This window comes from Cydia pomonella, chromosome 27 (genome assembly GCF_033807575.1).
Source record: "Cydia pomonella isolate Wapato2018A chromosome 27, ilCydPomo1, whole genome shotgun sequence".
NCBI classification, from domain to species: Eukaryota; Metazoa; Arthropoda; class Insecta; order Lepidoptera; family Tortricidae; genus Cydia; species Cydia pomonella.
Genome location: NC_084729.1, coordinates 9713159 through 9740664, shown reverse-complemented (window position 1 = coordinate 9740664; position 27506 = coordinate 9713159). Strand labels below are relative to the sequence as shown.

Here is a 27506-nt window from a genome sequence, read left to right as displayed (position 1 = left end):
TAAAAAAAAAAACTATTCTTTCGTGCGTGATTCATGCTATTCTATTATATTTATATAATAAATAATGCTTAGCGTAGTCATTTATTTAACATTATTTTTTGTTTCAATAATATCATAAGTATCATGGATATAATTACTGTTGTGTTAGATACTTTTGTACCATAGTATAATTATTGTTGAGCGACAGTTGTAACGCGGTCATTGTGAGAGATGGAGGCAAGTGCTGACTCTGCCCGCATGTCGCCGGCGCGCGTGAAGGAGGAGGCCGAGACGAACCTGTCGGAAATGCGTAAGTTTATCCAATATGTAGTATAGATAACATAGTTGTATAGATAACACTGACGTTACGTTGAAAGCACGTGAAGTTTACTTCATTAGCATCCGTACCAATTCCTCTTTGTGTATTTTAAGGGTCTTCGCCTTGTTAAAACAATGTGTACATTCCATGTAGTTTTTGTCACAAAACCTCCCTTGGATAGCTTTAAACTAAATTAATGTATGGCTCCGTCATTTTGAAGTATGTCCTAAATCTGAATTGATGTCCTAAATCTTTTCCTAATGAAGGTTGAGGGAGGTGATGGCTGAGACACTAATCATACTCGTGAACGGGTGCTGTTTGTTGAAACCGGTCTGTTTAAGTTTATACGGGCTACATGTTATGTTATAAGTTTGTAACTTTACTTTTGAGTGGCATTAAATGAGAAACTTGATTTGGTTCTTGTCTGTTTGTTAATTTCATGTATTTTCAAGCCATATATGGATATCGACTTTGCAGATGACCTCTGCCTTATAGCAACCACACTTGAGCAACTTCGAGACAAGGCAGGAGATCTAGCAGAAGAGGCTGAAAAGGAAGGATTGCGCATTAACTACAATAAAACAAAGGGAATGCGCCAGAACACCACCATCATCATCATCATCATCATTTAAGAGCATGGCTCTTGTCGGTGGAGTAGACGCCAGTTTTCACGGTCCTCGGCAAAGTTCTTTAGGTCCCTGTAAGACACGACATTTACTTTTCCTTTTAGTTGCTGCGTGTAACTTGCTCGTGGTTTTCCTCTTCCTCTTCTACCTTCGATCTTGCCTTCCAAAATAGTTTTAAAGAAAGTGTCGTGTCTTATCAAGTGACCTATCATTTTTCCTCGTCTATTCTCTATGGTCCTCAGTAGGTTTCTCCTCTCTCCAACAATTCCCAGCACTTCCTCATTCGTTTTTTTCTCAGTCCAACTTATTCTCTCCATTCTTCTCCACAACCACATCTCAAAAGCCTCCAAGCGTTTCCTATCCTTCTGCCTCATTGTCCACGTCTCACACCCATACAAAGCGATGCTCCAGATGTATATCTTAATTAGGCGTTTTTTTATATTCTTAGATATCTTAGCCTTTAGCAAATGTTTTTTGGCGTTGAAAGCTGTTTTCGCCATTGCTATCCTTGATATTATTTCATCTGTACATCTGGAGTCTTGTGTAATTAAGCTGCCTAAATATCTAAATTTGTTTACTTGTTCTATATGTGTCCCTCTGATGACAATTTGTTCCTTAACCGGGCGAAATTTTGAAGCAATTAGTGTTTTAGTTTTATTAATGTTAATTTTGAGTCCAAATTGTGTAAAAATTAGATCCACCAATTCAATCCCAATGCTGATCAAGGGAAATCAGATTGAACAAGTGGCTAGCTTTTGCTATCTGGGCAGTATTGTCGACCAGAGTGGAGGAACAGAAGCTGACATTGAAACACGAATATACAAAGCCTGAGCTGAATTCAGCCAGCTTAACCCTGTGTGGAACTCCTCTACCCTGATGAGAAGAACTAAAGTGAGGATTTTCAATTCCAATGTAAAGGCCATGGGTACTGTACGGGTGCGAAACCTGGTTTGTCCGCAAAGATCTAATGACAAAACTCCCAAGTGTTTGTGAACAAATGCTTATGGCAAATTCTGCACAACCTTTGGCCTAACTGGATCCCTAACGCTCACTTATGGAGAATAACTGGGCAAGCACCCCTATATAAGGAGATCCAAATTCGAAAATGTTGATGAAGCCTGACACCCACCTATCCGAGGTGGCCTTGACCTGGAAGATGCCCGAAAAACGGAAACATGGTCGCCTTAAATCTACTTGGCGCCGTTCCGTGGAGCAAGAGTTGGGTGTATTGGGGATGGGGAGGGAGGAGGTTACCCAAGCTGCCCAGGACCGGAGTGACTGGAAGAAAATAGTTTGAGCCCTACACCCCCGCAGGGGGTAACAGGATGAAAAGAAGAAAATTTTCAAGTCATGGAGACCCTTTAGCCCGAGAATATATTCTGAAACAATACAGAGCAACTTATTTATTAAAAGTGGTTACGTTCAATATGTAATGGTAACTGGTAAGCCAGTATGGTACATGCCATGAACATGTCATCGCGCGAGCGCGGGCGGACCGGGCTGTCGCGCAGTCCAGCGTAACGCGAGAACTTGACCGAAACATTGATAAGAGAGCGTGCCTGAGGTACTTGGTTATACTAGTTGGTCTGCGCGGTCAACACGTCCTCCAAGTTCGCCCAGCAGTTGGCGGTAACAGTTCTACAGCATGTACGGGCTTATATTACGTGTTAACTTTCAGTCTGATTCATTACTAAACATTAGTAATTTATAAAAATTGTATTTAGACATTGAAGTGTTGACCTGCTTGTCCGACTGAACACACATGTAGACAGCATTGTTGATTCATCCATATATTTGTCTTACAACTGTGATCCAATGGTAATAACAACCCATTGTTTCAGCCCTTGTTAAGGAGGAAGTCGAATTTATGGATGAAGAGGGGCGTGTCAAAGAGGAGATCTCGGACAGCGGCGACGGATGCGGCGTGAGCGAGGCCGCCATGCTGGCCGGCCTGTACGCCGAGCACGAGGTCAAGGACGAGCTCGTGCTGGGGCCGGAGCGCCCGCACCGCCCCACAGTCGGCCTGGTGGGGCACGGTATGTTGAGTTTTAGGGTTCCATACCAAACGGGAACCCGTATGGTGCGACCCTGTTCGTCCGTCTGTCTGTCTGTCACATCGGTAAATATCTCGAGAACCACTGAAGCTATCAATTTGAAATTTGGAATAGTTATGTACACCGCTGAGAAGGTTTTTTTTTTACTATTTATGGAAAATGCCTAATATGAAGAGGGGGCAAAATTTCAGTCTAGTGAATAGGTCAATTGGGGTATCATTTGAAAGTGCTCAAATGGTATATTCCAAAACATTGTTTTTTTTTGGCATAGTAAAAAAAAAAGGTTTATGAAGTAAAATTGACTAAATCCTACAGTAAGCTCAATAAGGCTTGTGTTGTATGTAGGTACTTAGACAACGATAAATATAATACATATATATTCATAAATACTTAAATATATAGAAAACACCCATGACTCAGGACAAATATCCGTGCTCATCACAGGAATAAATGCCCTTACCAGAATTTGAACCCGGGACCATCATAGGCAGGGTCGCTACCCACTAGGCCAGGCAGGTCGTCAAACAAATAGAAACCTACCCCCACTCTGATTATTAACCGGACCAAAGGTGCCAAAAATACTGGCAGCATTGCCTCGCTGAGTGGCTGTGATATTTGTCGGACCAGGAAAGAACCAGAGCGAGGGTCGCAATTTTAGTTATAAGGGGAGCGGTTTTATTTAGTTTTTAAGATGTTTACGATTCATTAGGGTTACAATAATTTTGCATGATTAATTTGGATGTTTTATAGCTAGAGTTTTCCTCGCGTTTGTGTGGTAAGTTTCACTTGTTAGCAAAGTCGAGACCCAAAGCTTTGAAACTCTTGCACGTTTTGAATCATCTCAATGGTTACGGATCACCAGCGCTTCTATTTTCTGGAATAAAGTTTGAAAGTGTTTTATTAGTTAGTTAAAAATAGTGTTACGCCCCGCCACTGCTTTACTACTCATGTAATTTTAGCATATTTGAGTAATTTTTTGTCGTCTTACAGCGCCTGGCTCGTGCGCGGTCAGGCTGGAGCGCCTGCTGCTGGACGCGGCGCGGCGCAGCTGCCGGGTCGGGCGCCGCACGTACAAGCTGCGCGCCGCCGAGCCCGCCGCCGCCGCCAGCTATCAGTGCCACCATTGCGGCGAAAGGTTCACGAACAAGTCGGTTTTAAAGATACACGTACACACTCACTCGCCTTTACATAACGCACCCGTAGGGGATCAAAAACTGTATAAAAAGGCTCACATGATTATACAGACAGGTGGAAAGCTTTTCAGTTGTAACCACTGTAGCTACAAGAGTAGTTGGAAATCAACTTTACGGAGACACCTGATGACTCACACAGATGAGAAGCCTTTCAGTTGTAACCACTGTGGCTACAAGACTCGTATGAAATCAAGTTTACGTACTCATCTCATGACTCACACAGACGAGAAGCCTTTCAGTTGTAGCCACTGTGGCTACAAGACTCGTACGAAATCAACTTTATGGTCTCACCTGATGACCCACACAGACGAGAAGCCTTTCAGGTGTACCCACTGTGGCTACAAGTGTAAAAGAAAAGCAGATTTACATAGTCACCTGATAATTCACACAGACGAGAAGCCTTTCAGTTGTAGCCACTGTGCCTACAAGTGTAGTAGGAAATCAACTTTACGTACTCATCTGATGACTCACACAGGCGAGAAGCCTTTCAGTTGTAGCCACTGTGACTACAAGTGTATAATAAAAGCAAATTTACAGGCTCATGTCATGACTCACACAGACAAGAAGCCTTTCAGGTGTACCCACTGTGGCTACAAGTGTAAAAGAAAAACAAGTTTACAGACTCACCTGATAATTCACACAAACGAGAAGCCTTTCAGTTGTAGCCACTGTGGCTACAAGTGTAAAAGAAAAGCAGATTTACAGACTCACCTGATAATTCACACAAACGAGAAGCCTTTCAGTTGTAGCCACTGTGGCTACAAGTGTAGAAGAAAAGTAGAGTTACGGAGACACCTGATGACTCACACACAGCGAACGAAAAAACATAGAAGACTAACGTCCAACAAAATATCAGCGTAAATAGTACGGTCCCCAAGCCGCTCCGAGGCCAGATTTAATTGACTCAGCTCGGCCTTACCCACAACCGGTATCAATGTGTTCGGACAGTTCTCCTGATCACCGTACATGCGGTAGTAAAGCGGAAAAATGGTGGAGGGGATAGTAATGACGTCACAAAGATGGCGGCCGGACCTATTCTTTTTGGCGGTGTATCTCGAAAACCACTTAACCGATTTTAATCATCGAGATGTCAAATAATAGCTTATATTATGGAGATTATTTCCTTTTCTACAAACATTTACGTGAAACCTATAGGAAAAAAAATAATCACAAAAAACAGTTTTTTTATAAAATTAATTTTTTTTATTTTGTAAAAATCTCCGTAAATATTAGCATTTCGCAAATTTTGTTTCATATAAAACATATTGCTTCATTATCAAAGAATATAATGAGCCTTAAAACATACAGATCGAGTAATAAACAATGAAGCTACACTCATTTATTTGCGCATGGATAACGATAACTGGCTTTTACCGGTCGAAACTGTGGTGACTGTTACGATGCGTATTGAATGGAATTTATAGAGTATCGGTTTTAATTACTGAAATTATAATGACAATTATAAAAACCAGACACAATAATGTTACCTTACTTCGACGTTTAGTCTCTTTTTTCGTCTTAATCATAGGTAGGTACATATTTCTTCTTACTTAAAAATTTTATACAGGGTGAACTTTTAACCACCAGTCATACTCTGCGCAGCGACTTTATAGGTCATACTGAACAACTTTTACTATGGGACCAATTTCGAAATCGCGAAAAAAATTTTGACTGTCCCATATAAAGGTGCGACCAGACCGCAGCTTGAAAAACGGTCACGATACGGAATCGCAGGGACGCGTCGTATGCGTACCGTTTTTGACGCATGCTCCCCACACCGCTGTTTAAAAAACGGTGACGGTACGGAATCGCAGTGACGTGCTTCACGCGAATCTTTTTTGTTCGCAAAACAGTTGCGTCTTTTACGTCACCGGTACGGTGTCTGCCATAAGATCTCCGTGTAATGTTTTTTGCGATTTTTACGCAGATCAATTTACGGTGCGTCAGCTTATTTTAAGCAGCGGTGTGGCGAGCATGCGTCATGGACCCGGGTACGTCCTTAAACTACGTCCAAAAGAGAGGTATGGGCATTGTGAATGTCATCTCGCTTTGTGTGGTAGGGCACAGCCAGTGGATGTCATTCCAGATCCAAATTTTCTTGCGTGATTCGGCATTGGTCCCATAATAAAAGTTGTTCAGTATGACCTGTAAAGTCACTGCGCAGAGTATGGCTGGTGGTTAAAATTTCATCCTATACCTATATTCGACACAAGTAGTAAGTACTTACAGACCAACTATGATTTTTTATTTTTATTTATTGATATTTTGGACAACAACAGCCGTAAATAAAAGTTTTACGTATGAGTGATTACATAACAGATGGCCAATGACAGTTATCCACTACTTACATTTTACTTAGAATAACGTAATTCGTATCTAGGTATTATCATAATAAACAGTTTTAATAAGACAGTGTGCTCATCACAACATGCTCATCATTAATTATGAGTTTATGATTCTATACAAATACATAAATTTTAGCCAAGACGGATACGTCAATAAATTCGTAGACGTAAAGATCTGATGTGACGTTATTATATGTATGTACAAATATTGTTCATTTTATTTAAGTGCATATGCCTCAATAAATCCGCAGTTCATCGTTTATTTTGGTATGTCAATACTACACAATTGTATGACTTTACATCAGTAGATTAGAAATATTGAACATAAATAAAAAAAGAAGAGTTGCATGGTAATACTCATAGAAGTACAGTAAATGTAATGATATATTTATATATACATAATTGTGTGTGTCCGATGGGCAGGCTAAATAGACTGGTGAATAATTTAATCTTAATTTTAATTTTATTTGTACTTTTCTGAAAGTGTCTTGTAGATATTGTTCATATATTTATTCCTAGATCCGAGAAAGGGGTCCGCAGAATAGAATTCCATGTTATATAAACGAGGGATTCGAGATAACACTGCATTGTCACCATACTTAGTCACGTGAAAAGGAACATGAAATAGGGCGGTATGTCTAGTGCGACGCTTTGGGGCTCGAAATGATAGACCAGACAACAGTTGTGGGCAATCGATGCGACCATTAATTATATCAAAGAGAAACCTCATGTCTGAAAGTTTACGTCTGTCTTCTAGTGTTAAGAGATTATATTGTCGACATTTATCAGTGTAGGAGGTAGATGCTATAATTTTTTTGAATTTGTGATTTAAATGTGACGCAAATTTCCTCTGAATTTTTTCAATACGATCTTTATGAATGGCGTAATTGACTGACCATATGGGAGAGGCATATTCTAAAATACTTCTAACGTATGCATAGTATACTATCTTCTAACTTAGAACATCTGAGAATGGTTTACACGTTCTCATCATAAAGCCGAGATTACGATACGCTTTGTTGACTATATGGTCGACATGTTCCCTCATTGACATCTTGGTGTCGAGTATTATTCCCAGATCACAAATGATACACATTTTGCCTGTATAGTGATACATAGTGAATAAATTAATACCTGATTTAAAAAATAAAACAAAAATAACAAATAGCATGTTATTTAATTCAGTAATCACTAATCAGTCTTAAACAATGAACATCATACTTTTAGATTAGACAACAAAATGTATATTTATACTGTGTTTCGACTGTAAAGATTTTACTGCTTTAAAACATAAGACAAACCTACCAACCAAATGTATTAAAAAAAATGTTTTTTGTGATTATTTTTTTTCCTATAGGTTTCACGTAAATGTTTGTAAAAAGGAAATAATCTCCATAATATAAGCTATTAGTTGACACCTCGATGAATACAATCGGTTAAGTGGTTTTCGAGATACACCGCCAAAAAGAATAGGTCCGGACGCCATCTTTGTGACGTCATTACTATCCCCTCCCACCATTTTTCCGCTTTACTACCGCATGTACGGTGATCAGGAGAAACGCCCGAACACATTGATACCGGTTGTGAGTAAGGCCGAGCTGAGTCAATTAAATCTGGCCTCGGAGCGGCTTGGGGACTACTAATAGTAAAAGTTGTTCAGTATGACCTATAAAGTCGCTGCGCAGAGTATGACTGGTGGTTAAAAGTTCAACCTGTATAAAATTTTTAAGTAAAAAGAAATATGTACCTACCTATGATTAAGACGAAAAAGAGACTAAACGTCGAAGTAAGGTAACATTATTGTGTCTGGTTTTTATAATTGTCATTATAATTTCAGTAATTAAAACCGATACTCTATAAATTCCATTCAATACGTATCGTAACAGTCACCACAGTTTCGACCGGTAAAAGCCAGTTATCGTTACCCATGCGCAAATAAATGAGTGTAGCTTCATTGTTTATTACTCGATCTGTATGTTTTAAGGCTCATTATATTCCTTGATAATGAAGCAATATGTTTTATATGAAACAAAATTTGCGAAATGCTAATATTTACGGAGATTTTTACAAAATAAAAAAAAATAATTTTATAAAAAAACTGTTTTTTTGTTTTTTTTTTTCCTATAGGTTTCACGTAAATGTTTGTAGAAAAGGAAATATTCGCCATAATATAAGCTATTATTTGACACCTCGATGATTAAAATCGGTTAAGTGGTTTTCGAGATACACCGCCAAAAAGAATAGGTCCGGCCGCCATCTTTGTGACGTCATTACTATCCCCTCCACCATTTTTCCGCTTTACTACCGCATGTACGGTGATCAGGAGAACTGTCCGAACACATTGATACCGGTTGTGGGTAAGGCCGAGCCGAGTCAATTAAATCGTGTTTCTAGAGGGCTTTTGAAATTTGGGGACCGTACTAAAAAGTGGCCCCACTATTAAAACACGCAATACTAATAACGGACCAATTGCAACTCGTCTAAGTTCAGGTCTTGTTTTCTTCGATGAAACTTCATTTGACCATGATTAGTCAATTTAAACCAACCGAACTACGATTGGTCTATTATAAAATGTGGCGCTGTGATTGGCTGTAGCGTTGTCACTTGAAAATACATGTCAATGGAAACCAGCTCCAGGTAGACGGTTTCATGCAATATTGACTAGTTTTAAATGCAATATTTTTGTATGATAATTTATAATTTTATTTTAAAGGCTTATTATTTGTTCGTTTATCGCACGTGTTTAAAGGCAATTATGCCTTCGAACCAATTAATACATTGTGTCGTTCATCTTATAGGGCACCTGCGACGTTTAGTTAGGTGGCACAGAAATTTGTCAAATAATGAAAATTTGATAGGTCAAAATTGGAACAATACAGCTGGCATTTGGGATTTTGTATTTTGCTCTGATCAAGATGAAAACCGATATCTGAGGATCCAAGAGGCCTTCTATTATGAATTTCAGATCAAAATAATAAAAAAATGCCGCGGGTTGTATTTTAGAATTTTTCATCCAATCAAGATGAAAATCGATATCTGAGGATACGAGCGGCCCTTCATTATGATTCAGAAGTCATATTTGGTAAAAGCGCCCTCCATCTTGAATTTATCCATTTTTTGGTCTGACGGCTGGATCGATTTGGCTAATTTTGGTATTGGAATATTTCTAGGTCCAGGGACGGTCTTAAATTTTTCCGTGTTTGCTTTTATATGATGAATGATGAGAGCAAAAATGGAGATATTCAAGATGTCGAGTGTTTTTACCCAATTTGACCTCAGAATCATAATGTTGGGCCGCTCGATCCTCAGATATCGATTTTCATTATGATCAGGGAAAAAATGCAGAAATCCAAGATGGCGGGCGTTTGTTTCATTTTTGACCTCATATTCATTATAAAGGTCCTCTAGGATCCTCAGATATCGATATTCATCTTGATCAGAGCAAACATGCAGAAATTCGTATTGAACACGTCGTCATAGGAACAGTTTGTTTGGGAAAATATTATTATTGTTTTTACTATTTTCCTCGCATTCTTTCCATATTTTTTCACCGTTCAAACCGTCCCTGGACCTAGAAATATTCCAATACCAAAATTAGCCAATTCGATCCAGCCGTCCGCGAACTTACACTTAACCCTCCTCTTAAGTGTTATTTGGTTGCGGTTAGTCTTGGTTAGGTACTCTTATAGCTGACCAATTACGTGCTTTTTTGGATTTCTGGTACTAGTTAGTGTCGGTAAATGAGATGTTATAGTTGTTCATATTCATCTGTTGTTATGTGAGGTGTGCAATAAAGAGTTATTATTGTAAAATTATTTCTAGTGTAGAAATATTATTAAAAAACAAAACTTGACTTAAAATTGTATTTTGTGAAGTCTTCCTATTCCTATGGTTCCTAGGACAGTATAGGAATGGGTAGATTTTATTTTAGAATAAGGTAAGTACTGTTTCTTTAGACACATATCAATAGTAAAAATTCTACAGTAAATTCCAATAATGTGTGACGTAGCACGTAATTCCAAGATTTATAGGCTATATTAACCTTTTACTGTTACTGCTATACTTTCTAAATTATATTTATGATTAAATTATGTAATTACAAATAGGAACATACAGAACAAAAATAATACACACTTTAATTATTGTCATAGTTTTATTTTAATTGTAGGTAATAACTATACCGATGTTTGTAATATTACTAATATTACATTGCTGTATTTACAAAACTAATAACTGTATTCATTACAAGCGTAATAAATCATAACATTACAGTTGCCTGGTTATCATTTGGAGAACAACCTTTTATCGCTGTTGCACTTTTCGTTCAACTATCAGTATCTATCCTAATATAAGACTAGAGAGCCCTACTCAATAACGTTGCGTTGTCATCAGATCAGCGGGCCTAGCCAAGATAGATGACTATCGTTTGCGCGATAGTCATCTTGGCTAGGCTCGCAGTAAATTCAGCACAATTGTAATCTACGTGGAGTTTGGTGGTAGTACTAGCTTACACATTTGTCTGTCTGTCAGTGTAGTTATTCGCTAGGGTCGCCACGAGGGGGCTACCCTCATTTTGTGCTTTTTTCTACGTTAAATCTTGTGGAATAAAACACTTTCAAAGAGCATATAATCACTACGTTTTAAAAAGACTACCCATGGCTATGATGTGGCTGCACATCGGGCCATTATAAATGAACACTCCATCCCTTCTCCTCCAAATGGTTGTGCTCTACGTCCGGAAACAGAAAAGGAAGAACGACTAGTAATTGCTGAGTCTATTGAGGCCTTAAGAACTCTTTTGTCCAAACCAAACCTTACTTTACCGTCCCACGTTGCCCCTATGATTGACTCTTACATTTGCAATTAAAAACAATGGACACAATATAATACAATGGAATTGCAGAAGCGTAATCAATAAAAAACATGATTTCATTCATTTACTAAATAAATTTAAACCTTTTGTTTTTGCCTTATCTGAGACATGGCTCAAGCCTGGAGCTCTTCTAAGAGCTACTGGCTATTCATGCCTCAGAGAGGACCGTCCTGACGGGTGGGGTGGAGGTAGCTTTACTCGTCAGGAATTCTGAATCATTTTCATCTCTTCATCTCCCATCTCATAGTGATGATTTTTCAATTATTGCTGCCATTGTAAATAACATCTGCATTCTCTCTGTATATATTCCTCATCAATCATCTTCTATTTTTAATGAATTAGAACAAATAATTTCCTCTCTTCCTTGTTGATTCTAGGAGATTTCAATTCACACCATATCAGTTTTGGGGCAGTTCAGTATCCAACTATAATGGACATCCGTGTTTTAAAAATTTTAGATGATCACAATTTTTGTGTCCTAAATACTGGCTCTCCAACTCGCCGTACAGCGCCTACAGAATCACCCAGCGCTGTTGATCTATCCATTTGCTCTGCTGAACTGGCATCTTCTTTCACCTGGCAAACTCTAGATTCTACATTTGGTAGTGATCATTTTCCAATTATAGTCTCATTTCCTTCATCTACACGACTATCTCCGAAACCTAGCCCTAGGCTTAAATACAATCTATGTAATGCTAACTGGAAAAACTTTAAGTGCTGTGTAGAGAAGAAATTATTGTTTTTGCCTAGTTTAGATGATACTGACGTAGTTGGTTGCTCGGTTGCTTTGGCCCGGGTGATCACAGAAGCAGCTGATGATGTACTTCCTGTAAAAAATACTGTAATTAATAAAATCCCCTCTCCTCCTTGGTGGGATCAGGATTGTTCCCAAGCCATTAAAAAACGAAAGGAGGCTGAAAAACTTTATCGTCATTTTATGACTACTGAAAACTTTGAGTCTTACATGCAGGTCGCACGTGATACTAAGAAATTGTTACGTAGGAAGAAATATGAAGGTTGGAGACGATTCTGTGCGTCTCTCAATCCTAATGTAAAACCTTCCATAGTTTGGAACAACATCAAAAGGTTCAGACATGCATTCAATGAACCCTCAAGGCGTACACTGCCTCCTAATCTTGCACAACAATTTATAGACAGACTAGCACCTTCATCTGTTCCTGAAGAGTTTGTGTTCCAACCTGCAACCTTTTATATGATCCTTCCTTAGACTCCACCTTTAATTGCCCTTTTAGAATGGAGGAATTAAAAGGTGTATTAAACAATTTAAAAGATAGTGCTCCTGGTGAAGATGGAGTGCCTTACTCATTTTTAGTAAATGCCAGTGATAGCATACTTACTTATTATCTGAACATAATAAATTCAGTTATCCTGTCTGTATAGTCCCAGATTCATGGCGATCCCAGATAGTTATTCCTATTTTAAAACCCAATAAACCAGCATCAGATGTTTCTTCCTATCGCCCTATTGCCCTTTCCTCAGTATTTGCAAAAGTAGCTGAACACTTAATTAAAAACAGGCTAGAATTTTTTGTTGAAAATACTTATGATAGTTTGTCAATATTAATTGCAGATATACGACTGGCATTTTCTAAAAATGAGTCAGTGGTAGCTGCTTTTCTGGATATAAGTGCTGCTTATGATAATGTATTAGTCTCAGTGTTACAAGAAAAGCTTCTCAAGTTAGGCATTCCAGAAATGTTAAGTCATTTTGTAATAAACCTTTTATCTGAACGGTCCATCAGTCTTCTTATAGATGACAAAAATAGAATTTCTCGTTTAGTGTGGAGAGGACTACCACAAGGGTCTGTATTAAGTCCATTATTATACAATATCTATACATCTGATTTAGAGTCATCTCTAAATGGTACTGTTAGGGTCTTACAGTATGCAGATGATCTATTACTTTATTCACCAAATCTTTCTCCTGAACAGGCCAGTAGATCTGTCACTTGTTCCTTATGTTTCTTGAAGTCATGGTTAGATTCTAATGGTTTAGAACTTTCTGTTCCTAAAAGTGTTGTAGTTTTATTTACTAGAAAACTATTTCCTCCTCCAATAAATGTGCAATTTGATTACAACTCCATTTCAGTAAAAGATAAAACTAAATTCCTTGGTGTCATTTTGGATAGTAAACTAACAGGCCTCCCACATTGTGAGTACATAGTTTCTAAATGTGAAAAAAATATTAATATCCTTAGGTGTGTTTCTGGAGTTTGGTGGGGTTCCCATCCTTTTTGTATGAAACTAATGTACAATGCCTTAATAAGAAGAATTTTAGATTATGGTACATTTTTGTTAGAGCCTGGATATGTAGTTGGCTTCCAAAAACTAGATCGTATTCAATCTAAAGCCTTGAGAATAATTTGTGGTGCCATGAATTCAAGCCCTATCAATGCTATGCAAGTTGAGTGTTGTGAGCCTCCGCTCCATTTACGACGCCACTATCTTTGTGATAGGTTCCTTTTCCGTTGCTCCCAATTCTCTAATCACAAACTCTGGATTATCTTGTCTAACCTCCTTCTTCAAATAAGTACATCCAACTATTGGAAACACAAGAGTCCTCCTTGTTTAATCAGAAGTTTTCAAAAACTTAAATCTATTTCAGCTCCCACTGTTAGCTCTTCATCACTTCCCATTTTTCAGCATGAATATGAGTCTCTTATACTAGTTCCACCAGTTCTCCTGGATATAGGTATATCAAAGAATGATATAGATCAAAACTAACAATATCTGGGTGTTATTGGTACTGATTGTCAGGGTGCTAACCATATGTATACAGATGCTTCTAAGATGTCCACCAATGGTTGTGTCGGTATTGGTGTACTTCACATTCAATCTAATATTTACCAAAAGATAAAATTGCCTCCAGAATCCTCTGTGTATAGTGGTGAGTGCTTTGGAATCCTGAAAGCATTAGAGTTTATCATCATAATGCATCTTAAAAAAACAGTCATTTTTTCAATCAATATCTAAATTTCCTTTCAAGTCTAAATCTAATAACCCAATTATTTATCAAATCTGTAGTCTACTGCAAAAATGTCATCTTAAAGGGTATTCGGTTTCCATTGCCTGGATCCCTGGACACAGGGATTAATGGCAATGAAAGGGTGGATGACTTAGCCCGAGATGCCATTAGTTCTGGAGACATGTTTCCATTTAAGAATGTTGCTGAAGACCTGTTGGCAGCCTAAAATATACCTAAGAAAGGAATGGACAAAATTACGGGCGTCTGGTGCGGGTGCTGCTGCGTTACATTATCGGAGCATACAAACATCAATTCCTGCCAAACCTTGGTTTGCTAAAATCTCTTTGCCAAAGCCTGCAACCAGTATGTTAATTCGAATGAGATTGGGTCACGTATGTACACCGGAACACCTGATACTACAAAATCGCGTGGCCAGTTCCGCATGTATTTTTGGAGCTGATCCCGCTGATCTTAATCATATATTCTTTTCAGGTAATTCAGGTAATTGTAACCTGTATGACCGTTCTATATTATTAAGACAGCTGTCAAATTTAAAAGTTCCGTTTCCCACATCTATTATAACACTCCTGTATATTAATGATTCTTCATCATATATATTTAAATCATTGTATTCATTCCTTTCACGTCATAATATAAAACTATAGTTTATTATAATATATTACCTTTCCCTGATCCTTGTCCAAATTCCGACTTATCCGTTAAAATGTAATCCTTTAATTCCGTTTCCCCGTTTTACTCGTGTGGCTGAATGCGCCAGGAGCGCGATGCCATTAAAAAAAAAAAAACAATTCTTTCGTGATTCATGCTATTTTAGCGTAGTCATTTATTTAACATATTTTTTGTTTCAATAATAATCATAAGTATCATGGATATAATTACTGTTGTGTTAGAGACTTTTGTACCATAGTATAATTATTGAGCGACAGTTGTAACGCGGTCATTGTGAGAGATGGAGGCGAGTGCTGACTCTGCCCGCATGTCGCCGGCGCGCGTGAAGGAGGAGGCCGAGACGAACCTGTCGGAAATGCGTAAGTTTATCCAATATGTAGTATAGATAACATAGTTGTATAGATAACACTGACGTTACGTTGAAAGCACGTGAAGTTTACTTCATTAGCATCCGTACCAATTCCTCTTTGTGTATTTTAAGGGTCTTCGCCTTGTTAAAACAATGTGTACATTCCATGTAGTTTTTGTCACAAAACCCCCCTTGGATAGCTTTAAACTAAATTAATGTATGGCTCCGTCATTTTGAAGTATGTCCTAAATCTGAATTGATGTCCTAAATCTTTCCCTAATGAAGGTTGAGGGAGGTGATGGCTGAGACACTCATCATACTCGTGAACGGGTGCTGTTTGTGGAGACCGGTCTGTTTAAGTTTATATGGGCTACATGTTATGTTATAAGTTTGTAACTTTACTTTTGAGTGGCATTAAGTGAGAAACTTGATTCGGTTCTTGTCTGTTTGTTAATTTCATGTATTTTCAAGCCATATATGGCCTCGAGGATATCGACTTTGCAGATGACCTCTGCCTTATAGCAACCATGCTTGAGCAACTCCAAGACAAGGCAGGAGACCTAGCAGAAGAGGCTGAAAAGGAAGGATTGCGCATTAACTACAATAAAACAAAGGGAATGCGCCAGAACACCACCAATTCAATCCCAATGCTGATCAAGGGAAGTCAGATTGAACAAGTGGCTAGCTTTTGCTATCTGGGCAGTATTGTCGACCAGAGTGGAGGAACGGAAGCTGACATTGAAACACGAATAAACAAAGCCTGAGCTGAATTCAGCCAGCTTAACCCTGTGTGGAACTCCTCTACCCTGATGAGAAGAATTAAAGTGAGGATTTTCAATTCCAATGTAAAGGTCATGTTACTGTACAGGTGCAAAACCTGGTTTGTCCGCAAAGATCTAATAACAAAACTCCCAAGTGTTTGTGAACAAATGCTTATGGCAAATTCTGCACAACCTTTGGCCTAACTGGATCCCTAACGCTCACTTATGGAGAATAACTGGGCAAGCACCCCTACATAAGGAGATCCAAACTCGAAAATGGCATTGGATTGGTCAGGAAGCCTGACACCCACCTATCCGAGGTGGCCCTGACCTAGAGATGCCCGAAAAACGGAAACATGGTCGCCTTAAATCTACTTGGCGCCGTTCCGTGGAGCAAGACTTCGGTGTATTGGGGATAGGGAGGGAGGAGGTTACCCAAGCTGCCCAGGACCGGAGTGACTGGAAGAAAATGGTTTGAGCCCTACACCCCCGCAGGGGGTAACAGGATGAAAAAAAGAAAGAAGAAAATTTTCTAGTCATGGAAACCCTTTAGCCCGAGAGTATATTCTGAAACAATAATTCAATTCAAATATACTTTATTCATGTAGGCCTAGCAACAAGCACTTATGAATAGTAAGACAGTATTACATATAATTATCTTAATCTAATTATCAGAGCAATTTATTGATGTTGTAAATATTATTCCATATATAATACTAATGAATATAATTCATAGATCAAATTTAATACTAAAACTTTCACAAAATACAGTCATACAAAAAAAAATGTATAAAAAATACTAGTCTAGATTATTTCTAGAATAAATTCTAAATGTCAAACAAATATAATAAAAACAACAAAGGAAATACATGCATTGGAATATCCATTTCATCATCATTATTCAAATATAATAAATAATTAATCATTTCGAATCACAATTAATCCCACGTTGTTTTATCATTCATGTAGTCTTGTGTGGTATAATAAGCTTTAGAAATAAGTTTACGCTTTACATGATTCTTAAATTTATTAATTGGTAACTCAGTAATATGGTTTGGAAGTTTATTATAAAATCTCACACAATTACCCATGAATGATTTTTTAATTTTATGGAGCCGAGTGAAGGGCACGGCGAGCTTATGTTTATTTCTAGTATTAATATTATGAATGTCACAATTTTTCTTAAAATCGGCAATATTTTTATGCTCATAAATGTATTGACAGTGCACTGTCATGATGTCAATTTCCTTAAATTTATCTCTCAGTGAGTCTCTATGGTTCATTTTATATATTGCTCGAATAGCCCTCTTCTGCAGAACAAAAATGGTATTTATCTCTGAAGCACCACCCCACAGTAAAATACCATATGACATAATGCTATGGAAGTAACTAAAATATACTAATCGAGCTGTTTTGACATCAGTTAACTGACGGATTTTGCTTACTGCAAAAGCTGCAGAACTCAGTCTATTCGAAAGAGTAGCAATATGGGGACCCCACTGGAGTTTAGAATCTAAAGTTCAAAACCAAGAAAAACTGTACTATCAACTAATTCCAATTCCTCATCCTTCACAATGACACTTGTTTGTACATGCCTTACATTACTAGTGACAAACTTAATACATTTAGTCTTATTCTCATTTAACAATAAATTATTAACATTGAACCAATTTACTACTTTTGAAATAGCATCGTTTACATCATTGTAAGCTTGTTGCTGTCGTTTGACTTTGAAAATAAGTGAAGTGTCGTCTGCAAACAATACTATATCATGGTGGGTCTTTACAAGGAATGGCAAGTCATTTATGTAGATAAGGAACAGGAAAGGTCCCAATATTGACCCCTGTGGTACACCCATAGAGACCAATGACCCCGGTGATCGCTGTCCATTCACATCGACCCTTTGTATTCTACCATTTAAGTAGGACTTAAGTAAATCCAGTGCCGCTCCTCTAACTCCATAATAGTGTAGTTTCCTGATTAATGTTTCATGACAAACGCAGTCGAAGGCCTTAGACAAATCACAGAAGATACCTATAGCATCTCGTGACTCCTCCCAGGCATCGAAGATATGCTTAATTAGCTCAACACCAGCATCGGTTGTCGAGCGACCCCGTGTAAAACCAAACTGCTTATTATGCATTAAATTATTGACGTTAAAATGTCGTACTAATTGAGAAAGAATTAATTTTTCAAAAATCTTACTGAACGTTGGTAGCACAGATATCGGTCTAAAGTTAGTGGGGTCAGAGTTGCTACCCGATTTAAATAAAGGAGTTATTTTACTATGTTTCATTAAATCAGGAAACTCGCCGCAATCAACACTGTTGTTAAATATAATTACTAAGTCAGGCGCTATAATTTCTACTAAGGATTTGACAGCATGGACAGAGACTCCCCAGAGGTCATTCGTTTTTTTGACATTAACCGAATTAAACGCCTTTATTACATCGGAGGTACAAACACGTTCAAAATGAAAATCTCCACAACACTCTGGAGCGTTATCTTTTAATAGAGTAACAGCAGATGAGGGTGATGAATTTAAATCCTTAGTTGTGAAAACTGGTACGTCAGTGAAAAAAATTTCAAATTCTGTAGCTACTTCTAAATTGGAATCTATAATTTTGTTATCAATATTTAGTTTAAAATCATTCACTCTGTGTTTCGAGCGACCAGTCTCCACATTGATTACTTTCCAGCACGGCTAGCACATGATTACACGCGGGATAACTCGCGCCGCGAGAAACAACAGTCGCGTGTCACAAATTTCTATCTCGATCTGTCAGTTTCTCGATTTTGGTAGCATAAGTTGGCAGATCGAGAAAAGAATTCCACGCGAGAGAGCCATCCCGCGCGCGACTTAGCCAGTGTGGCCATTTATACTTGGAACAAACTTTTCTTTCGTGGCAACACTGAATCGGTACTAACATAATCGGAAAAATAATGAATAGTCAGCTTTAGAAACGGAACGTCCCTAGTCACGATAACTTTGTCTCCTTCTCGCAGTATTAAGATTAAAGAAATAGCAAATATTATTTTGAAGTCGGAAATGTCAATGTGTCAATCATAATTTGATTCGCTTTGTCGTTACAAGTTGGAGTACATTATTATATCTAAAGATAATTACCTACCTAATAATTAAATACCACTCCTTACGAATGATTGGTGTTTTTTAAAGATAATTGAGATTACCCGAAAGTGTTGGCTAATAAGCTACCATCTTTACGAAGAAGACTGAAGATCTCATGATAATCCCCAACATATCTTCCTTGTGGCTGGCTAGTTGCTGCACCGCTGGCTTTGAAGATAGATTGATGACATGCACAAGTCTGTCATCAAACACGGCGCCTATACCTAAGCATGCTGCTGCTGGGCGCAGCCATGCTGCCACGGAGGACATAGAAGGGCTCAAGTTGGGAACCTACTCCATACAACGACACTCGAATGTTAAAAACAATGAGTTATTTTTGCGTGTTTTGTATTTTAGCGATCTATGGATGCAGCGTTAATTTTTTAAGTTTATTGCAAATACACAAAAACATTATTTTATTTACTCTGACCTCTTTTAGATATTTAGATTTAAGTACGACTACTACGACTCCCACCGAACGGGCGGAGTCGGATCGCATTTCACATTTATGTGGCCGCAAGCCGGTCGGCTGCTCGCGGACGCGGAGACGCCTCCGGACGGATTCTATCGCTTCTGCGATATATAATATATAGGCACATTAAAAATGCGCTCCGGTGCGGCCTGACTCCAGCCAGTCGGTGGGAATCGTACATTAGGGTGGTAACTACAGAATACTCGTATTACGGCCGTGGCCTTTTGTAAGGTGGAGGTTGAGTTGGGCTGCCAGATTCATTATTTTGCATTATTTTATTATCTGCGTATAATAAAATAATGCATATAGTAACAAAAGTGTACTTAGACACCTACTTAGGGTAAGTAATAGGTACCTAAGTACAGTAGGTGTAGGTTAGCTTACCCAATCTGAAGGCTTTCTCCAAAGTTTTAAAATACATTGCGTTTTTGTACTACTACTACTACTTCACTCGCTCAGTGACCCAAACAAGATCTTGGCCTCTGACGCAAGAGAGCGCCACTCTGCCCTATCCTGCGCCACTTCACGCCAGTTGGGTATTCCGAGGGCGAACAGGTCCTTTAGGACTTCGTCACTCCAGCGGTATCTGGGACGCCCAGACGGACGTTTTCCACCCGGGTGCACCACATACAATCTTCTCACAGCACGATCCTCTCCCATCCTCTCTAGGTGGTGCGTTTTTGTACACATATTATAAATCATTAGTACCCGGATATACCTATAATTAAACCCCAAGACCGCGGTTTATATCCCACAATCAATTGAAGCACGTGACGAGTTTTTGTACTTAGGTGGTGGTTTATTTAACTATTTGCGTATATATTTTTAGGTGGTAGGTTGCATGCATTGACTGTAAAAATACGCGGGTAAGTGTAACGGGTTAGCACTGATTGACTAGCACTTAATTATTTCGTGGATTAGCGAAGTAATATTTTTGTATCAATTAATACGGATTTCCACAAAGTAATTTCTATTAATCACCCCCCAGTCAATTCGCCATCAAACTGTTTGCTTTGTTGATGTGTGGCACAATCTTAGGGTTTTAATTTTTCTGTCGGGTTTTCATTTAACTTAAGAGAACAAACAAGTAAATGTGAAAAAATACAATCATTTTGTTATTACCGGCATGATATAGATATAGGTATCTTAATAGGTATGTTATAAAGCAATACCACGTACCTACACCTTACCTACCTAGCTAACGGACAAATCATAAAACTCAGGATTCATATTAAAATTACACAGAAAATTGCTGTAGTATGAAATAAATACAAAATATAGAAAATTAACTTTCTTTTAGGACCAAAGTCAACAAAACTTCGACAAAATATGCTTCTCGCGACCCTCTAGCCTCGAAGACAGTTTCTCTCCTTTTGACGTTGAAACGCGGGATATTTTCTCTCTCATAGTGCACTTGTGCTACGAGTTTTGAGAATATCCCGCGTGGAACTGTCAAACGACAAAATTATGTCGCTTTGACATTTGTCCGCGAGACAGCGGGTTGTCGCGCGCGTCTTATGCTACCGATTCGCGAGAAAGCTCTATGTCGCGGCATTTTCTCGCCTGTCGACTGTCGCGCCCGTCATGTGCTAGCCGTGCAGGTTGCTTTAATAATGTTGGTACTATTTTTTATTCTTTGACTTAGATAATTTCGCTTAGCTATATGACAATCTATTTTAAACTTTTTCGAATATTGCTTGACATGTTCTTTAAATTCATCACTCGTGTTAAACCGCCGTTCCTCATACAAGGCATACAGTGCACGTCTTCGTTGATGTAAGTCCGCAGTAGCCCACTCACTAAAAACTGATGCACCACTAACTACGACCGATTTTGAAGTAAATATCGCATTATAATGATCCATAAAAGTGTGAAAGAATGAATTATACATACTATTTGGACCCATATCGGAAGACAAAAAGGGTAGCGCCTGAACTAGACTTTGCTTCATTCTTTCTACGCGGTCCGAGGTTACTGGTACAAAAGTTATTTGTTTTCTCAAAGTATTTTTCCTTAATGTCTCAAATACCATTAATTGACCTAAGTGGTCTGATTCTAAATTACTGATAACTTTTTTAGTAATAGGAACAATATCAGTGAAAATATTATCTATACAGGTTGCACTAGTAGCAGTCACTCTAGTAGGCTCCATAAACATGTGGTTGAGATTACCAGATTTGAATAGATTCAACAATCTACAAGACATTGTTGAATTTTCCAAAATATTTACATTAAAGTCGCCGCATATAAATAATTTCTTACTAGAAGATGATATTTTAAGTAGCACAGAATCCATTACACTTTCAAATATTTCAAAATTACTTAATGGCGGCCTATACAGAGCAACTTATTTATTAAAAGTGGTTACGTTCAATGTGTAATGGTAACTGGTAAGCCAGTATGGTACATACCATGAACATGTCATCGCGCGAGCGCGGGCGGACCGGGCTGTCGCGCAGTCCAGCGTAACGCGAGAACTTGACCGAGACATTGATAAGAGAGCGTGCCTGAGGTACTTGGTTATACTAGTTGGTCTGCGCGGTCAACACGTCCTCCAAGATCGCCCAGCAGTTGGCGGTAACAGTTCTACAGCATGTACGGGCTTATATTACGTGTTAACTTTCAGTCTGATTCATTACTAAACATTAGTAATTTATAAAAATTGTATTTAGACATTGAAGTGTTGACCTGCTTGTCCGACTGAACACACATGTAGACAGCATTGTTGATTCATCCATATATTTGTCTTACAACTGTGATCCAATGGTAATAACAACCCATTGTTTCAGCCCTTGTTAAGGAGGAAGTCGAATTTATGAATGAAGAGGAGCGTGTCAAAGAGGAGATCTCGGACAGCGGCAACGGATGCGGCGTGAGCGAGGCCGCCATGCTGGCCGGCCTGTACGCCGAGCACGAGGTCAAGGACGAGGTCGTGCTGGGGCCGGAGCGCCCGCACCGCCCCACAGTCGGCCTGGTGGGGCACGGTATGTTGATTTTTAGGGTTCCATACCAAACGGGAACCCGTATGGTGCGACCCTGTTCGTCCGTCTGTCTGTCTGTCACATCGGTAAATATCTCGAGAACCACTGAAGCTATCAATTTGAAATTTGGAATAGTTATGTACACCGCTGAGAAGGTTTTTTTTTTTACTATTTATGGAAAATGCCTAATATGAAGAGGGGGCAAAATTTCAGTCTAGTGAATAGGTCAATTGGGGTATCATTTGAAAGTGCTCAAATGGTATATTCCAAAACATTGTTTTTTTTTTGGCATAGTAAAAAAAAAGGTTTATGAAGGAAAATTGACTAAATCCTACAGTAAGCTCAATAAGGCTTGTGTTGTATGTAGGTACTTAGACAACGATAAATATAATACATATATATTCATAAATACTTAAATATATAGAAAACACCCATGACTCAGGACAAATATCCGTGCTCATCACAGGAATAAATGCCCTTACCAGAATTTGAACCCGGGACCATCATAGGCAGGGTCACTACCCACTAGGCCAGGCAGGTCGTCAAACAAATAAAAACCTACCCCCACTCTGATTATTAACCGGACCAAAGGTGCCAAAAATACTGGCAGCATTGCCTCGCTGAGTGGCTGTGATATTTGTCGGACGGAAAGAACCAGAGCGAGGGTCGCAATTTTACTTATAAGGGGAGCGGTTTTATTTATTTTTTAAGATGTTTACGATTCATTAGGGTTACAATAATTTTGCATGATTAATTTGGATGTTTTATAGCTAGAGTTTTCCTCGCGTTTGTGTGGTAAGTTTCACTTGTTAGCAAAGTCGAGACCCAAAGCTTTGAAACTCTTGCACGTTTTGAATCATCTCAATGGTTACGGATCACCAGCGCTTCCATTTTCTGGAATAAAGTTTGAAAGTGTTTTATTAGTTAGTTAAAAATAGTGTTACGCCCCGCCACTGCTTTACTACTCATGTAATTTTAGCATATTTGAGTAATTTTTTGTCGTCTTACAGCGCCTGGCTCGTGCGCGGTCAGGCTGGAGCGCCTGCTGCTGGACGCGGCGCGGCGCAGCTGCCGGGTCGGGCGCCGCACGTACAAGCTGCGCGCCGCCGAGCCCGCCGCCGCCGCCAGCTATCAGTGCCACCATTGCGGCGAACGGTTCACGAACAAGTCGGTTTTGAAGATACACGTACACACTCACTCGCCTTTACATAACGCACCCGTAGGGGATCAAAAACTGTATAAAAAGGCTCACATGATTATACAGACAGGTGGAAAGCTATTCAGTTGTAACCACTGTAGCTACAAGAGTAGTTGGAAATCAACTTTACGGAGACACCTGATGACTCACACAGACGAGAAGCCTTTCAGTTGTAACCACTGTGGCTACAAGAGTCGTACGAAATCAACATTACGTACTCATCTCATGACTCACACAGACCAGAAGCCTTTAATTTGTAGCCACTGTGGCTATAAGTTTAAAACAAAATTATATTTACGGAGACACCTGTTGACTCATATAGACGAGAAGCCTTTCAGGTGTAGCCACTGTGGCTACAAGTTAAGAAGTAAAGGAAATTTATGGTCTCACCTGATGACCCACACAGACGAGAAGCCTTTCAGGTGTACCCACTGTGGCTACAAGTGTAAAAGAAAAGCAGATTTACGGAATCACGTGATGACTCACACAGAAAAGAAACCTTTCATTTGTAGCCACTGTGACTTCAAGTGTAAAATTAAAGCAAGTTTACGGAGACACATGATAACTCACACAGACGAGAAGCCTTTCAGTTGTAGCCACTGTGCCTACAAATGTAGAAGGAAATCATCTTTACGTACTCACCTGATGACTCACACAGACGAGAAGCCTTTCAGTTGTAGCCACTGTGCCTACAAGTCTAGTAGGAAATCAACTTTACGTACTCATCTGATGACTCACACAGGCGAGAAGCCTTTCAGTTGTAGCCACTGTGACTACAAGTGTATAATAAAAGCAAATTTACAGGCTCATATCATGACTCACACAGACAAGAAGCCTTTCAGGTGTACCCACTGTGGCTACAAGTGTAGAAGAAAAGCAAATTTACAGACTCATGTCATGACTCACACAGGCAAAACCCTTTCAGGTGTACCCACTGTGGCTACAAGTGTAAAAGAAAAGTAGAGTTACGGAGACACCTGATGACTCACACACAGCGAACGAAAAAACATAGAAGACTAACGTCAAACAAAATATCAGCGTAAAAGTGGCCCCACTATTAAAACACGCAATACTAATAACGGACCAATTGCAACTCGTCAAAGTTCAGGTCTTGTTTTCTTCGATGAAACTTCATTTGACCATGATTAGTCAATTTAAACCAACCGAACTACGATTGGTCTATTATAACATGTGGCGCTGTGATTGGCTGTAGCGTTGTCACTTGAAAATACATACATGCCGGCGGCGGCGTGCGCTTTTTAATAATGTTTATTTTCAGTATGCAGATAAGAAGATGTCTTGGTTACTCTTATAGCTGACCAATTACGTGCTTTTTTGGATTTCTGGTACAGTCAGCGTCAAATACTTCGTAGCAGTCAAAGTAGCCAAATAGTTCGGTACACCATATATTTAGTATGGTGTACCGAACTATTTGGCCACTGACTGCTACGAATTATTTGACGCTGACTGTACTAGTCAGTGTCGGTAAATGAGATGTTATAGACTATAGTTGTTCATATTCATCTGTTGGTATGTGAGGTGTGCAATAAAGAGTTATTATTGTATAATTAATTCTAGTGTAGACATTATTAAAAAAGACTATAACTTAAAATTGTATTTTATGAAGTCTTCCTATTCCTATGGTTCCTAGGACAGTATAGGAATGGGTAGATTTTATTTTAGAATGAGGTACTGTTTCTTTAGACACATATCAATAGTAAAAATTCTACAGTAAATTCCAATAATTTATGACGTAGCACGTAATTCCAAGAGCTGCAAACGTTTATAGGCTATATTAACCTTTTACTGTTACTGCTAGACTTTCAAAATTATATTTATAATTAAATACTTTGCTAATAAAATTCTTTAATCAATATAAATACATTAACAAAAAAAAAAAAAATTACAAATAGGAACATACAGAACAAAAATAATACACACTTTAAATATTGTCATAGTTTTATTTTAATTGTAGGTAATAACTATACCGATGTTTGTAATATTACTAATATTACATTGCTGTATTTACAAAACTAATAACTGTATTCATTACAAGTGTAATAAATCATAACATTACAGTTGCCTGGTTATCATTTGGAGAACAACCTTTTATCGCTGTTGCACTTTTCGTTCAACTATCAGTATCTATCCTAATATAAGACTAGAGAGCCCTACTCAATAACGTTGCGTTGTCATCAGATCAGCGCGCCTAGCCAAGATGGATGGCTATCGTTTGCGCTACAACAACGGAACGCTGTCTTTACTTTATCATATCACTCTTCGGTATTAGTGCGATAGAGAGACATAGCGATAGTCATCTTGGCTAGGCTCGCAGTAAATTCAGCACCATTGTAATCTGCGTGGAGTTTGGTGGTAGTACTAGCTTACACATTTGTCTGTCTGTCAGTGTAGTAGTTATTCGCTAGGGTCGCCACGACGGGTGCTACCCTCATTTTGTGACTTTTTCTACGTTAAATCTTATGGAATAAAATCAGTTCAACCAGCTGCCGCTAGCATTAATGTGCAACAATCAGCGCCAAGTCTCCCTCCTCCGACTTCGCGCCTTGCCAATAGCTGGCGGCGGTCAGCGCAGTGTTGTCACATCTACCAAATTTTCGGTAGATCTACCTATTTTGCCTGCTTTCTACCTATCTACCTCCCTCGGCCTGAATTCTACCTATTTTTCAAAATGGTACAATTGTAAGCAATTCTCAATACATGTGACGGAACATTACTTAATTTCTACCGAATTTCGATTCGATTTAATGAAAGCTTGCCAAAGAAACAGATTATACAAGCAGGTTTATTACCTACAAACAATGGAAATCCTAACTTTTGTTTCAATTTCTTTAATAAACACGTGTACTAACGTCACAATATTAAAAACTTATAAATAATTCATAACATTTTATACACATTTTTAATCATAAAAATGTACTTCTATTAAGTGGTAGATCTACCTATTTTTCATTTTAAACTCTACCCATTTCTACCTATTCTTGCACCCTGTTCTACCATTTCGCCAAAATTGTATGTGACAACACTGGGTCAGCGTGGCCTTAAGAGGCTGTCAATACCGAAAGCACGGTGCGTCAGCGCACACTGTCTATTTATATCGAGTAAATGAGATGTCACTGTAACTGGGACTTAAAACGGAATAATAAGAAAACTATTGAAATAATAGAAAAATGATCATGTAATATTTAACGTTAGCGATAATGACATAGAACCATTTAATCGTGACTTTAAGACCACTCTTTGCAATTATTTTCTATCGAGCCGATTTCGTCCAATCATGTATCGAGTACGGCCACGGTCTTTAAAATATGATGAATATTAACATATGTAATCGTTAAGGGCCTCCTCTAGCTGGCGCGGGTACACGGAGCGGACGAGCGGGTTAACGAAAAATAGTATGAGCAACGCTAACTGAAGCAGACGCGTGCGGCGGATTTCACCTACAAATAGCACCCGCGTGCGTGCGCACGCGGCGGGCGTCCGCGTCAGCTAGCGTAGGCTCTAAGTATTTACAGGCGATTATTCTGTAAATA

The 27506-nt window shown here is 38.7% G+C and overlaps 1 protein-coding gene and 2 long non-coding RNA genes across 4 annotated transcripts; 1 reads left to right on the top strand and 2 right to left on the bottom strand.

Moving 5' to 3' along the window:
* Positions 1 to 28: 28 nt before the first annotated feature.
* On the top strand, positions 29 to 27002 carry LOC133532337 (zinc finger protein 658-like). Its single transcript, XM_061870932.1, has 7 exons — positions 29 to 289; positions 2766 to 2960; positions 3969 to 5029; positions 15345 to 15423; positions 15885 to 16076; positions 22566 to 22760; positions 23768 to 27002. The coding sequence occupies exons 1-7, from the start codon at positions 211 to 213 to the stop codon at positions 24916 to 24918; spliced, it is 2952 nt and encodes a 983-aa protein (XP_061726916.1). The 5' UTR covers positions 29 to 210; the 3' UTR covers positions 24919 to 27002.
* LOC133532361 (uncharacterized) lies at positions 10651 to 13284 on the bottom strand. The gene is made up of 2 exons (XR_009801685.1): positions 13129 to 13284; positions 10651 to 12216 (listed from the first exon to the last, which is right to left on the bottom strand). It is a non-coding gene; the product is annotated as an uncharacterized LOC133532361 (long non-coding RNA).
* LOC133532360 (uncharacterized) lies at positions 13669 to 15344 on the bottom strand. 2 transcript variants are annotated; one of them, XR_009801684.1, is made up of 2 exons: positions 14608 to 15344; positions 13669 to 14313 (listed from the first exon to the last, which is right to left on the bottom strand). It is a non-coding gene; the product is annotated as an uncharacterized LOC133532360 (long non-coding RNA). The 2 variants fall into 2 exon arrangements; XR_009801683.1 differs by having other exon boundaries at positions 14633 to 15344.
* Positions 27003 to 27506: the final 504 nt, after the last annotated feature.